Genomic DNA, 16,017 nt, shown 5'->3' with positions numbered 1-16,017 from the left:
GCCCTTTTGCAGTACTGTATATGTGTGTATTGGTTGGCCTACCTTCCAGAGTAGCACTGCTAGCAGCAGGAAGATGAGGATTCCCACCAGTAGACTGATGGCGATGATCCACCCCACTACATAACCTCTGGGCTCCTGGCTGTGCAGAGCCTCGAACAGCAGCTGGAACACAACAACAGTACAGTCCCTTAGTCACTCAAACAGTACAGTATACGAAACCTCCGTATTTTAACGGTTTGTGTTGTTGACGGGGCGCTAGCCCCCCTCCAATGCATCATGGCTTTTGAAGATTACGTCATATGGCAGCCAAGTCTGGATTTTGAATGTTTGTTTAGAGAACGTATATGATGCGAATTGTTTGTTTAGGACACTAAATGACGACGCAAGACGTCATGTGGCCGATATAAATACATTATATAAATACCGTACTTCACTCGAGTGTGATTTTTGATGGGCACTAGCCCCTCCTATATACAGCTTTTGTCCCCACACTTCTCAATATTTGCCAGTGACAATGAAAGGAGAAATTAGGTCAAATGTGATGTAGATTTGTCGCAACACAAACATTAAATGCCATTGACAATGAAGGGAAAATGTACGTCATATGTAGACGAGCAAATCGGCTAACCAATCACATACAGTATACAGCTTTTGTCCCCACACGTCTCATATTTGCCATTGACAATGAAAGGAGAAATTAGGTCATGTAGACGAGCAAATCAGCTAACCAAAAACATACATTCAGTTGTTCATGAGATTATGTATGATGAATTATGATAATACACGGGTGTGATTTTTTTGTAAATGAATGCCACTTCTTGATCATACGGCGTCACACAAAAGTATCCAAAGTAGCAGATCTGCAAGCTTGGAACGTTTCGAGCTTGTCGAACTGCAACTTTTGCTAATTTTACATTTAAATCCTGAAAAGTCACAATTTTGGTCATGTGAGGTTTTCCACCTGACACAAGACCATGAGGCAAATGGCTCAGGAGGTAGAGCCGCCGCTCGGCAATCGTAACGTTCACGGTTGTGGAAAAGCCCCTTGAGCGAGACACTGAACCCCTAACTGCTCCTTGAGTGAGACACTGAACCCCTAACTGCTCCTTGAGCGAGACACTGAACCCCTAACTGCCCCTTGAGCGAGACACTGAACCCCTAACTGCTCCTTAAAGACACTGAACCCCTAACTGCTCCTTAAAGACACTGAACCCCTAACTGCTCCTTGAGCGAGACACTGAACCCCTAACTGCTCCTTAAAGACACTGAACCCCTAACTGCTCCTTGAGCGAGACACTTAACCCCTAACTGCTCCTTGAGCGAGACACTGAACCCCTAACTGCTCCTTGAGCGAGACACTTAACCCCTAACTGCTCCTTGAGCGAGACACTGAACCCCTAACTGCTCCTTGAGCGAGACACTGAACCCCTAACTGCTCCTTAAAGACACTGAACCCCTAACTGCTCCTTGAGCGAGACACTTAACCCCTAACTGCTCCTTGAGCGAGACACTGAACCCCTAACTGCTCCTTGAGCGAGATACTGAACCCCTAACTGCTTCTTGAGCGAGACACTTAACCCCTAACTGCTCCTTAAAGACACTGAACCCCTAACTGCTCCTTAAAGACACTGAACCCCTAACTGCTCCTTGAGCGAGACACTGAACCCCTAACTGCTCCTTAAAGACACTGAACCCCTAACTGCTCCTTGAGCGAGATACTGAACCCCTAACTGCTCCTTGAGCGAGACACTGAACCCCTAACTGCTCCTTGAGTGAGACACTGAACCCCTAACTGCTCCTTAAAGACACTGAACCCCTAACTGCTCCTTGAGCGAGACACTGAACCCCTAACTGCTCCTTGAGCGAGATACTGAACCCCTAACTGCTCCTTGAGCGAGACACTTAACCCCTAACTGCTCCTTGAGCGAGACACTGAACCCCTAACTGCTCCTTGAGTGAGACACTGAACCCCTAACTGCTCCTTGAGCGAGACACTTAACCCCTAACTGCTCCTTAAAGACACTGAACCCCTAACTGCTCCTTGAGCGAGACACTGAACCCCTAACTGCTCCTTGAGTGAGACACTGAACCCCTAACTGCCCCTTGAGTGAGACACTGAACCCCTAACTGCTCCTTAAAGACACTGAACCCCTAACTGCTCCTTAAAGACACTGAACCCCTAACTGCTCCTTGAGCGAGACACTGAACCCCTAACTGCTCCTTGAGCGAGACACTGAACCCCTAACTGCCCCTTGAGCGAGACACTTAACCCCTAACTGCTCCTTAAAGACACTGAACCCCTAACTGCTCCTTAAAGACACTGAACCCCTAACTGCTCCTTGAGCGAGACACTTAACCCCTAACTGCTCCTTAAAGACACTTAACCCCTAACTGCTCCTTAAAGACACTGAACCCCTAACTGCTCCTTGAGCGAGACACTGAACCCCTAACTGCTCCTTGAGCGAGACACTGAACCCCTAACTGCTCCTTGAGCGAGACACTGAACCCCTAACTGCTCCTTAAAGATACTGAACCCCTAACTGCTCCTTGAGCGAGACACTGAACCCCTAACTGCTCCTTGAGTGAGACACTTAACCCCTAACTGCTCCTTGAGCGAGACACTGAACCCCTAACTGCTCCTTGAGTGAGACACTGAACCCCTAACTGCCCCTTGAGCGAGACACTTAACCTCCGGATGAGCAGCTTGGAGCCCGGCATGGTTCCCTCTACCGTCGCCGTGTGGATGGATGGGATGAATGTCATGCATGTTGTACAGCTTTTTGGGCGAAGGCACTATAAGCACCATTTTACATACGCGGAACAGATGTCCCGGTATGGCATCAGTTTCAAGCTATGTCTCTCTAAAAACACTCACGTCTCGGTTTTCAACATTCACTACCAAATTGCCCAGGTCTTCAGTTCACTTCACCACAGTTACAAATATTAACACTTGCTTTGGGTGCTTACATAGATGTTTATTGTGTTCTGTACTGTTGCAAGGTGCAGTCAATAGGTGAGCTAAGTGCAATAATTGACCTGCACTGACTGACTGTATTTGTATTTGTGTATTGTAACCTCGGCTACATTGAAAATAAGGGCTTGACCTCAACTGTATTTCCGAGTATAAATAAAAGTGATGATGATGATGATGACTGAAGCCTGATGGATACTTTGTCATAGTGTCTCTTGCCGAAAATATTCACAAGCTAACAACGCGTATATAAGTATGACTCTCTTTCTCTGTCTAATAGTGATCAAATTATGTGGATTTATCAAAGTTACGCAAATGCGCACGCACGCACGCACGCACGCAAGGTAACTCCCCAGTCACCACAAGGGTGTACCTAGACTCAACATAAAGATAGAACACCCGTTTCCTGTTTCCTTCTTATTATCACCCATTAACACAGCAGTTAAAATCCACTTGTCTTCACCAAATAAATATTTCCTCAATTAGATTCATTGGTATCTAGTCTACAATAATGAGGCTGCACGGTATTCACAGTGTTTTTCCTGTGTGACTGTGTGTGTGTGTGTGTGTGTGTGTGTGTGTGTGTGTGAGAAGCCTGGGAAGGCTGGCACTGGAAACAAATATCCTAACAGCACAATAAATAACAGCTATCAGGCCTGCTGTTTCCCATGACATGTATTCACAGTGACCTCCTAAGTAATCTGTCATTGATAACAGACTCTGACTTATAACCCTTATAGTTCCAACTACAACAGCGGGTGGTCACCAACAGTACTCTAGTGGTGTACTGTGCAGGCCTTATTGTAACAATATCATTTTGTGGACTGTCACATGTCAGTGCTTTATTTGTATTTGTTTAGTATGGTTTCTTTCATTTAATTTGCAGGCAAACTCAAACACTGTAATAGATATGAGCACTAATGGCTCATTTATACATATGACCACATGCATGACCTGTATGACAAAGTACACTGCATGACGTTACGGCATGAGTGTCCTTCCCCAGCAGAAGTGATGAAGACCGGGACAACAAAGCTACTTTTATCATACTTTGACTAAATATATAATTTTCACATGAATAATACAGATATTGCACAGCACTGTACATGTTAGCCAACAGGAGAGCTGAGATGATCATCATGTACACGCTGAAAACCTATACACCAAATCTACTTGCCAAACATAGCTGATCTACAAGCTATTTGCGTCAAACAATTTCCCCAGAATAGGAAGGACAAGTTAATTTCATATACAAGACCTACATCCCTGTAACCCCTTGGGTTCTTTTTTAATACACATGAAAAGAAACCAAGACCGAACGACATGGACGACTGAAGATACATTTGGCACTCATGGAATTCTTTCCCACATTTACACCTCGCCCCCCCCCCCCCCCCCCCCGCCCCCCGATGCATGGAATCTGACTGATGTTACGGATGCCAAGGCGATTACGTCTACAACAAAGATGAAGGCCCTTTGCGATCCGTCGCCCTGTGGGACACCAGCTGAGTTTCCGTTCGGCACAAATCAAGTGGCGTAATACAATACACACACACAAATGCATTCAAACTGCACTTTCCCTCGCACGCCTTGTAACTCACACTTCATCCGTATATATTTCTATCATCTCATGGGTTCTGCGGGCCTTGTTTACATGACATAATAAATGGAGAATGCCGGGCAATAAACAGAGCCTGCCGTGCTGCTGACAGTCAGTAGGCATGCGGTGAATGCTGCAACCAGGGACCACAAATTATACTTTCCACTTTCCAGCGTGTACTCTAAAAGCAGTAAGGGTTATTGCATTTGAAAAAAAGAAGCTAGGGGGGGCATAGTATTCAGACGCCCACTAAGTGCTGTGAGCGGCATGCGATGGACATATCCATACCCTTGGAGGCTGGGGTCAGACGGCAGAGCAGAGGTGCCGTGACACAGTCAGAAACCTCATCAGTTAGAAACACTTCAGATTCCACATTTGGAGGCTGGGGTGCTCAATATAATCATCACCACCATTCTGGTGCTCCATCCAATCAGTCAGCGCTGTGTGTGTGTGTGTGTGTGTGTGTCTGTGGGGAGGGGGGGCTTGAGTGGAGAGAGCACGTCCTTGAGCGCAGCTGAGGACCCCTAAAACAGCCGACAGAATCGCCACCATATAATAGAGCCTACGGCAGCTGTTCCCGTATAGGCCCAAGTCCCATATAACATGCACCAGACTGGGCTCTTGCAACATCAATAGGCTCAAAGAATGTCTAACCAGGCCATGACGTCTTTCAGTTTTGCTGTATATCTGATGATAGAAATACATAGTGTGTTGAAGTCATGGAATGGATGGATCCCGACTGGGCGAAAGGAATTTGTAAAAAGGGATATTTGTTTTGTTTTGTCCTGCTGTGTCACATTCTACTGAAATGTACTATGAATGAATGGACCGTTGTGAAGCACTTTGAGCACTTGTGAAAAGCGCTATGGAAATGCAATCCATTATTATTAAATGAATTAAATGTAACTAAATTAACCTGGTAAAAAAAAAAGTGATTGTGATTCCGGCAGATGCTAGATCAATGCAGATTTTCAATGAAGTAGTGCAATCAATGAACGTAAGAATGTATATTACAGTATCATGTCGCCACTGTCAGGTGGAGGAAACTTTTCAGGATTCTTTTTTCTTTCGAAAACAGCAAAAGTAGCAGATCTACAAGCTCAAAGCTCCAAGAAGGTAAATAAAATACTATTAATTCTGGATTAAATGACATTAATGAAACTGGTTGACATAATTTCCCGGGTTGACAAAAGAGGGTTTATTGCTTAAACCTGGGATTTTGCGGGTGTGGCATACGTTGTGTTAGTAGCGTGCAGTGCAGTGCAGTATACTCACAGCAATGTCCTCCGACAGGCCGTTGGGTACTTCCACGGCTCTGTTATCTACCTGCACGCTGCCCCTCGTCACAAACTGGATCACCGAGGCGCTATCCTGCGGGGTAGATGAGTGGGTGGATGCTGGTAATTGTTATTCTGTGGGGTTACAACCTGTAATTGACTTGAATGTTTAAAGGGACACTACTGCAATGTTCCTTTAGTTCTGTGTGTCTGAAGCACCGCTAGGTTGTGCCAAGAAGTTTACTCCAGTGATGTCACTGGGGTATAATGGGAATACTACAACTAGCAGCAGAAAACTATATTCAGTTATGAATCAAGTTGTTGCATTGGTGACCATATGAGACATACTGTATGAGCATGCTCGGCCAATGTGTGCTTGCAAAAGGCATTATGGGAATTTGTACAGAAACGGAGAGGAAATGGGGATATAAATATAGTTGTTATATAGACTATAGTCTATAGACAATAGTCTCTATAGACTATAGTCTCTTGTGTCCGACGTGATCTTACCCTCTTGAGGATTTCTGTGTTGAGCAGAAGTCGTAGTTCTATACTCAACGCCTCTTCTTTTAACTGTGGGCCCAGAGTGCAGGAGATGGTGAGACACGCTCTGCCGGGCCGCTCGCAGTCCTGTTGAAAAAAAGGAAAAAGAGAGAGTGAGAGGTGTCCTAATCAGATGTTAAATGAAGGGGACAGTGGCTACCAGTGAGCCCTGTGATGCCATACCCTTAAGTCAAAAACCGGAATCTGTGTCATTTTAGATTTCTTTGATTATTCGAAAATAGTAGAAATATAAGCTTATAGATCTGCAATGTTAAAAATCATGAACATTTGTGCAAATCTTTGAATATATATATTTTAAAGCAAACATTTGTAACGCAAATCTTTGTCCCTGGCAGAGTTGGGTGTAACTAGTTACAAAGTAACTAGTTACTGTAACTAGTTACAATGTAACTAGTTACTGTAACTACACTACTTTGGTCGATAACGAGTAATATAACTACACTACTCAAATTGATTAATCACATTACAGTTACTGGTCGCTTTGGCGACCAGTAACGCCAGAATATAATTATTACTCTGCTGTATGATAGTGTTGCTTGCTGAAAATAGCACATCTATACGGGTCACTGTGACTGTATGTTTGTTGTTCGGCATAGTGCAGACTATTATATAGGAGTATACTACCGTATACCGCTTCATTATTGATTATTATTGTGGAGAAGTTATTGCTGTATCTGCTACTTGTTCACAACTGTGCTGTGCTGCCTCTGCCTCTGGTGAATTAATATTGTATTCTTGCTTTCGGATCGGCTATTATATCAGCAAGTGACACCATTTCATGACGACGTATAAATCAGATATAGAGCAAAATCACACACGTGTGAACTGAGTGGTGCAATTCCTCCCCCCCCCCCCCCCTCTCTCTCTCTCTCTCTCTCTCTCTCATTAGAGACACTACCCCTCTCACTGTTTCTGGCGCCCCCTACTGCTATTATTAAGTCACATACTCGTGCTCTCACAGACACACACACAAACAGGTACGAGGACATTGCAAGCTGGTTGTAGGAGTGGTTGCACCACTCAAAAAACATACTGTACATCTATGCATTTACCAAGACTCTGCGGCCAGATTTGGTGAAGAAGGCAAAGATGGTGTGGAAGATGCTCTCTCTGTCCTGGGGGATGGTGCAGGGTGTCGGGTTCTTGTGGCGGGTGCAGTTCCCTCTCCCATCAGCCACCTGGAGGAGGAGTCGCACGGCGGGGCACAATTAGTGGCGCTGACTCAGGTTTCAGTAGACATGACACGGTCCACACAGTTCTGTAGGGGTAGGAATTTCTTTTTTGTTTTCCTTTAAAATTTTATTTTTTTTGGGGGGGGAGGGGGGCGTAAATGCTGCAGGCGCGCTTAGAAGCTCTGAAATATTGTGTGCTGGCGATGAGGGTATGTAGAAACGTTTGAATGCAATGGCTCTGACAGTGAGGGCCCAGGTCCCCTCAGGGTTCCTTGAGGGGGTTCCAAATGGACCTTTACAGGTCAGTAACCTCAGAGTGCACCAATGAGTCATGGGGGGAGTTCCTTGAAATTAAAAAGTTTGAGAACCACAGGTTTAGTCCGATGTTGGCAGCTTTATATGGAGTGGACTGCGACAGCGCACAGCTCCCGGGGGCTGGCTGGAGTCGGACACTAATTCCGACCTACGCCACCTCAACTCCACCATTGTTCCTTGTCCTACGGAGGTTGACAGGAAGACCCCCCCACTCTCAGACTGGCTTCCCATATGAAGTGATTTAGAGCCGGCTACTTTACTGCCGTGCCCCCAGGGAGTGCTCGGCCCCTTTCCCCTCTCTGAGTTCTACCTTGTCTTTCCCTCCGGTCACACCACAAGAGCTTCTGGAGGTGGAAATATAACGGGCCTTCCTCATTGTCTGTTGTGTCTGTCTGTACCACCCAGCATCTCTGGCCGCACCATGCTTTTGTTTTTATTACCATAACTTTCCTTTACGATCAATTTTCTCCACCCTATATTGGTGCCAAGCCAGACTGCAAAGCACAGTAGTTCAGTTTAAAAAAGGAAGCCTTTTTTTAACCCTGAAGAAGACCAAGAAAGGGTCAAAGAGTTGAGAGAGCCTTCCTTACTGTAAGACAGTGGTTTTCAACCAGTGGCCTGGGGACCACCAGTGGTCTTTGGGGGGGTTCTAGGTGGTCCCCATGCTAAATGATAGACGTTTAACTCTTGAGATCGTTAAAATGTTAACTCTCAAAAGTTACACTCTCAAAAGTTAAATTATATGGGGACTAGGTTGGTGGAGGGTGTGTAGAGCCCAGGATCACATTAGACGATTGACACAGGGGTGAAAAATGGGTTACAAAATCGTGGGATAAAAAATATATATATAAAAAATATAATAATAATAATAATTTGTTATCTCTCAAAATGGTACCACATCAATACAGCGTGGAATTGTGGACAGAATCTTCCAACGACAAATAAAATATCCTTACGTCTGAGAGGCTTATATGTCATCAAATGGTTGTACCGTGGCTCAAATGTTGAACAAATAATGGGCCTTTGATACGAAAAGGGTTGAAAACTGACCATAAATTCTAGCCTCATGTGTCTTAACTATGTCCAGTGGGCCGCCATACGCTACAGACGGTGTAAACAGCATTGTGACGTTGGGGGTGGTGGAGGTATATATATAGGGAGCAGCAGCAGTAGCCGCTCTGCAGGTGTCCCACACTCCCCTGTTCCGTGCAAGCTGTCTGATCCCTTTAAAGTGATTCCAGATGGCTTTCCAACAGGGTGAGATACAGTCAACCTCGTCCACCTACTCACACCGTAAACACAATTAACAGGGTGAGCTCCCCCATGATCTACCTATATGAAAGGAGCAGGCGCAAAGGTTAAGTCAACATTTTACTCTGACGGGGGGGCGGGGGATTGGGGGGCTCGGGTTTCTTTATCTAAATGCAAACTGTTGTGTAACTAAATGGGAGGGCTAGCTTATAGCTATATCAACACTTTTCCCTTGGATTGGATTTTTGTTGGCCCCAACGGTGGCCTCATCATGCACAGCGGCGTCTATACGCCACAAGAACGCGTAACTCACCCGCGTGTGTGAGTTCGAGTGCCGTTTTTAAGCGACTGAAATAAAAGTGCCCGTGGTGTGGAGTCTGTGGACACAGGCAACTTGAAAGGAAAACAAAACCTGTAAGGCTCGGGGGTTGGATAAAAAATGAACAAAAGAATGTCGACCGCCCGCAGGTGGACAAACTAATAAATAACGCCATCGGGGTGGATGGTTAATGGACATGGTGGATGGATGTGGACAGGCGCCCACCTGCGTGTCAATGATGTGGAACATATCAGCGCCGCTGCCAGCCATCCTGTTGGGTAACCTGATGTCCACCACGGAGCCAGGCAGCCTGCTGGGCCCGTTGTTTATGGCCTGGAAGCACATCACACACACACACACACACACACACACACACACACACACACACACATAGAGACACACACACAGAGACACAGACACGCACCCACACACACACACACACAAACACACAGCGAGAGACACACACACACAGAGAGACACACACACACACAGAGACACATACACGCGCACGCACGCACGCACAGACACAGACACAGACAGACAGACAGACAGACAGACAGACAGACAGACAGACAGACAGACAGACAGACAGACAGACAGACAGACAGACAGACAGACAGACAGACAGACAGACAGACAGACAGACAGACAGGAAAAAGTTAAGTAAATGTTTTACTTAAGTAAAAGTACCAACACTGAAGTGTAGAAGTACTTTGTTACAAGTAAAGTACGGAAATTCAACATTGACTTGAGTAAAACTACAACAGTATTGGTATAAAAATGTACTTAAAAGTACCTAAAAAAGTACCTAAAGTAGTACCTAATTTGTATCGCTGACTTATCGGGTACTGGGCCCAGTTGATCGAAGGAAAAGAGAGTAAACTGAGTCGAATAATGTACGACTGCCTGCTTAACCTGTTCAACACAGGTGCCCATGTGTCACCTGGGGTTTGCTAAAGTGGCAAAGTGAACTCAATAGTATGACATCATGTGACATCTATGTTGAATACAAACAAGAGCTTAAATTAGAAAAATACCTCCTATGTGGAAACCGTAAGTATAGACAGGCTATTTGCAACTTTAGGCTAAACAACACAAGAATTCCAAAGGTCATCGGTAGATATAAAGGACTGGAAAGAAGTCAGAGGATTTGTAACCTATGTAATGAAGCCAGAATTGGAGATGAGTATCATGTTTTGTTGGAATACTGGCATTATGAATTTCAGGCAAAAATACCTGCCAATTTATTTTTTACCCACTCTTCTATGTTTAAATTAATTGCATTACTAAAATCTGAAAAACAAAAAGTAATCTATAAATTGGGTGCTTTTCTGAAAAATGTTCTTCCACTGTACAAATAGGGAAAGCCTTCCGATATGTCTATGTATATCGGGTAATCTGTAATGTATTGTATATACTTTTGATTGTATACTTTTATGAATCTGTGCTCCAAACCATGTGATCATGGTCGTGAGTTAAATAAATGATGATGATGATGATTAGAAAGTACTCGTTATGCAGAATGTCTCATTGCATATGTTTTCAAATGTATACAAATCTTTTGAACATAGCAGATCTACAAGCTCACAATGCATCGCATTAGATCAGCTATTTCCAAAAGGCCGAAATGTATATAGGCCTGAAGTGGTGAATGTATGTTTTGTAATAATAATCAAAATCTACAAAGTAACTAAAGTTGTCAAATAATGATAGTGGATTAAAAGTACAATATTTGCCTCTGAGATGTAGTGGAGTAGAAGTAAACGGGGTGCATATACTTAGTTTAGACTAGTCATTGGTTAGACATGGGTTAAGGTTAGGTTTAGGTGTGCTGCCCCGTGGGAGGTTAGGTTTAGGGTGAGGGTTTGAGATAGGTTGTAGTGGTAGGACTAATGACTGGTCTAACCAATGACTAGTCTAGACCAAAAACTGTCTAAACTAAGTACTGCACCCGAAGTAAACACATTGGAAATTGGAAATACTCAAGTAAAATACAAATACCTCAAATTTGTACTTAAGTACAGTACTTAAGAAAATGTACTTTACACCAAAATACACAGAAAGGTATGTACACACCCATGCCGCAGACTATAAACACTGTGCGATGAGTGTACCTGGAAGGTGAGGTTGAGGGCCTGAAAGTTGCATTCCATGTCCTCCAGTTGGACGAAGCGTGAGGCGTCGATGGAGTTGCCGTACACAAAGGAGGTAGGTGTCACCACGCTGCGGACATGAACAACCACACACGGAGGACATGCAGCGTTAAAGGAGGTAGGTGTCACCACGCTGCGGACATTAACAACCACACACGGAGTAGGAACCAAAGCTAAGGTGTCTGGGTACCGGTAGGGTACCGGTATAAATGTATAGGAATCGAATCGGAATCAATTAGGAGCCAAATTTTCACGATCTTTCAAAAATAGCAGATCTGCTATTTGTCAATAGCTAAAGTATACCATAATGCTTAAAACACCAAAAGGGGTTGCTGTCCTGAATGGGATCAAGCAGCAATTTCAAACCTGTGGCCAGTGAACATAATGCCAGTGAGCAACCCCCATCCGGGGGAAGGGGGGGGGGGGGGAACGAGTGCCCACTACCAAACTGCCAATGGCGACGAGCAGGCCGTCCGAGTCGGCAAGCCGTTTGAAATAAGTGTTCATGGAAACCAAAACGTTTTCGTTTTGTCTTTGGAATAGCACACACGCATATGAACTGTTTCATCACTTAAAAAAAGCAAACTTAAAGGACCATGCTGGTGGTCTGGCATGTTTAGCCCATTGACTACGAGTCACGGTACACTTGATATTAACTGCCATACATTTTCCAAAACATACTGTTCTGTACATAGATCATTCCAGAAGAAGCCAATGAATTCAGTTAATTTCAGCATGGTGTGACTGTGAATCTGCTTGCAGAGCTTGAAACATACTTGAGATAGGCAATCCAACACATTAATATCACTGCATATTGTTGTGTTTTTATGCATTTTTAAAGCATGGATTGATATGAAAGAAAAGTTTTCTCTAGTCCCTAAGAATGGAATCCAAACTAACATCCATGACTTATTAAACACAGTCATTTACAGCCAATGTTTACTCAATTACTCATTTACAACATTTTAATAACGTTGGATAAAATTAAGTAAATAAATGTGAAATCTAAAAATAGAGCCATTAACGGGAAAATGTTCTGTTATGTTTCTGTAATGATTAATGGCAGAAGCTATGTATAGACAATAACAGCATTGACTCTGACTTTGTTTTTTCCACACAGAAAGTTATTTACAGATGTCAAAGTGAGAGTTGAACAAGCTACAGTACATAGTTTCATTTTGTGTAGCTTGTGTGATATGAACTAGCTCTACACAACCTCCCTCCACATGAAAGCCAACAGACATAGCAGCATTATCAGATGTCACAGTTCCCAAGGCGGAACTGCACTGTTTCACGTCGCCCCCCCTCCAACCCCCCGTTCTCTCTGAACTTAAGACTATGATAAAGCGGTTAGAGATAACACTTTTCAAAATGAAATGTTCCAAACCCCCAGCAGCAGCTCTCATTCTCCCCCCAAAGCAGTGTTGATTTCGTCGACTAAGACCATGACAAAAAATGTTCGCCGACTACCTTTTTCCACTGACGAAAACTAAATGGAAACTAAATGAATACTAAGCTATGATGACTAAAACCCAAACCACACCAAAGGGTCGGGTCGGGACTAAACGTTCTTTTTAAGGTCAACCACACCAATGCAACTCATTGAGTTGCAAGGAGTTACATTGGTGTGGTTGACCTTATAAAACATTTTGTTTCAACCCGACCCTATGGTGTGGTTTGGGCTTAAAAATAAGACTAAACAAATCAACAATTTTGTCAACAAATAAAAACTAGACTAAAATGTTTGGAAGGGACTAGTGGACAAGATATATATATGGCCACAGCCAAACCACTCGAATGCTACATATAATTTGCCGACCCCACAGATTTTCAACAATTTCAACAATTTTTGTATGCTATTTTTGACTCATATGTGACTTGAAAAATGAATAAAGAAAAAAGAAAAAATATTACTCCTCCACTACAAGGCAAAGAGTACTAGAGCTTTTTTAAAGTATATTTTCGAGGTGCGCTAACCCCTCCTATGTCCAGCTTTGAGGGTTTGTGTAAATTTACACAAACATTGATTCCATTCGTACACTCTCAGAGTTACAGACACATATAAGGGTTCCATTAGGTTCCTGACTCGCAGTGAGAACCACTCAGAGAGTGTGTACGGCGTACCAAAGTCAAGCCTTACCCGGTGATAGTTGTGTCCACCTCGTGAACCAGCGGGATGGACAGCTCCAGATTATTGTCTGAGAGTTTATGCTCAGGGTTGGCACTGAAACAAAGCAACAGACAATGTCATTCAGTCATTAATGAGAAAAGGAGGGAAATTGCAGCAGAAGATCGGGTTACATTTTGCACGCAAACAAAATCCTCAGAAACAAAAGCCATAGTTTTCCTAGAGGAACATGATGATGACTGGCAAAGCCCTCGCAGAGCAGCTGAGCTGCAACGTTGCCAACACACAGCAGAGCTCTCAGCTCCACGGGCAATTGGCTATGCAAATTCATGGCGGTAGAAAACGATGTCGGTCATCATCATGTTCATTCTTTAGAGACCGTTCCAGTTGTAATTACAGCCTGTCTGTGACGGCAGAACCAAAATCAAACATGCGTTATATTGCAAGACTTCTTCTTGTCTTATCGCCGGTGTCGGTCGGACAACCTTGCATGTCCAAAACCGTTTGAAACCGAAATGTAAATAAAGAACATATGTGTTCCAATGGATGCAATGTAGTTATTATATAAGCTCTTGTTAATACTTTTCATTGGTTTCATCCATCTATAAATGCACCACGTCTCTGTATGTCTGTAACTCGAGAACCGTTCGCCCCACCGACTTAAAATTCTAGTATTTATAAAACCCATAGACAGACTTAATCACTTTCACTTGTAGTTCTTCTGCGCACAAAAGAGATAATCAATGTGTCAATGAATGTGTCGCATCCTGATGCATTGTGCACTTGTAGATCTGCTATTCTTGCTACTTTTGTGTGACACTGTAGTATACTAGTAGCCTCTGGCTATTGAGGTAGGGCGGTTTTCAGTGGTGCCACAAAATAATAGATTATCTAATGTACAGTATGTGACCTAAATGATGTGCAAAATGAATGGCATGTTATGTTTTATTGTACTCTGTATGATGATTTGAGGGTTCCACTATTTGAGGCAATGCAACAAAGAAATCCTGATCTATTCTGGGAAGATGATGGTCAGAAGTTAGACTGGTTATTTAATAATGAAGTATTTCGGACAGCCCAGTTTGTTTCTAGAGCCTGGAGTAAAAGACAATCCCAGCTCTTCAAGTAGGTCCATGTGTCTCCTGTTACAGGCCTAATGGTGTATTTTATTTTATGGTATTTTATGTTGTACATTATGTAATCTGCCTTGTAAGGATCTGGAGTGTATTAGTCAGTTTGGTATTCACTTGATCATTGTTTGCAAACTGTCATGTCAGTTTATTGTCATTGTTTATGTAAACTGTAAAACGTGTCCTGTAAGTCCAAATGGGCTAGGTTTTTTCGGAAGCATGACACTTAAATAAAGAATGGATCAATCAATCAGTAGGCCATTCATTTACGAAGAAAAAAACAAGCAAAAAAACAAGCAAACAAACAAACAAAGTTGAAATATGGACATAAAGGTTTTCTGCCTGACTGCAACGTTATGCTATTTTTATTTTTCATTTTACATTTTGCAACTTGGCATGTAACGGAACACTGCATCAGTGAAATGCAGGACGTTTGCCATCATTGTAGGCATGTATCAATTACAGCGCAATAGAATAATCAGAGCCATACCATTTGCAGTCATTTCTCAGGCATTCCTGCACTAACAAGCGTATTGTGATTTTAACACGCACGCACACATGCATGCGCGCACACACACCACATACACACTCGCACGCAATTTCTTAAACATACCTTTTCGCTTGAACTAAAAACTGCAACGTCTCGTTTTCCCCGGAGAGCCGACTTGTGTCAAAGATGACCGACAGGTGATACTACGGAGAGAGTAGAGATTTAGAGTGTGAAGTAGTTGTCATCATTTTGTTTTCTTTAAAGGACCTTGAGGTGCTGCATGATTCACACTATGCTGTACTGCTGGCAGCAGGAACGGCCTCCAGCCGTGCTTGCCTTGGATTACACCTACTATAAATACTCGACACACAGCGAGGACACAGTGAAAGTACTGTATGGCATGCAGCGGTGGAAAGTAGCTAAGTACATTTACTTGAGTACTATTTACAATTTTCAGTACTTTTACTACTCCACTACATCTCAGAGGCAAATATTGTACATTTACTCCAGTACAATTATCTAACACTTTAGTTACTATAGTCATTTTGTAGATTTGTATTATTATAACAAAACTTGCATTAAACACCTACTCACAATGCGTCGCATATCTTCCAGATCTGCCGTTTTCAAACGATTTTTTATACATT

General features: G+C 43.3%; 1 protein-coding gene across 1 annotated transcript in view; it reads right to left on the bottom strand.

The window, feature by feature from the left end:
• The window catches only part of itga9 (integrin, alpha 9), a 103,749-nt gene that overhangs the window by 7,687 nt on the left and 80,045 nt on the right, over positions 1–16,017 (bottom strand). Inside the window, exons 20-27 of the mRNA XM_083774146.1 lie at positions 15,494–15,573; positions 13,763–13,846; positions 11,584–11,692; positions 9,695–9,802; positions 7,465–7,590; positions 6,359–6,478; positions 5,847–5,942; positions 43–162 (exon numbers count right to left, since the gene is read on the bottom strand). Coding sequence (XP_083630272.1) covers positions 43–162; positions 5,847–5,942; positions 6,359–6,478; positions 7,465–7,590; positions 9,695–9,802; positions 11,584–11,692; positions 13,763–13,846; positions 15,494–15,573 — 843 coding nt within the window. The remainder of the gene's footprint in view (positions 1–42; positions 163–5,846; positions 5,943–6,358; positions 6,479–7,464; positions 7,591–9,694; positions 9,803–11,583; positions 11,693–13,762; positions 13,847–15,493; positions 15,574–16,017) is intronic.

The sequence above is a fragment of the Protomyctophum parallelum genome (genome assembly GCF_964188405.1).
Source record: "Protomyctophum parallelum genome assembly, chromosome: 10".
NCBI lineage: Eukaryota > Metazoa > Chordata > Actinopteri > Myctophiformes > Myctophidae > Protomyctophum > Protomyctophum parallelum.
Note: the sequence above shows the minus strand (reverse complement) of the source record. Positions and strands in the feature narration are given on the sequence as shown.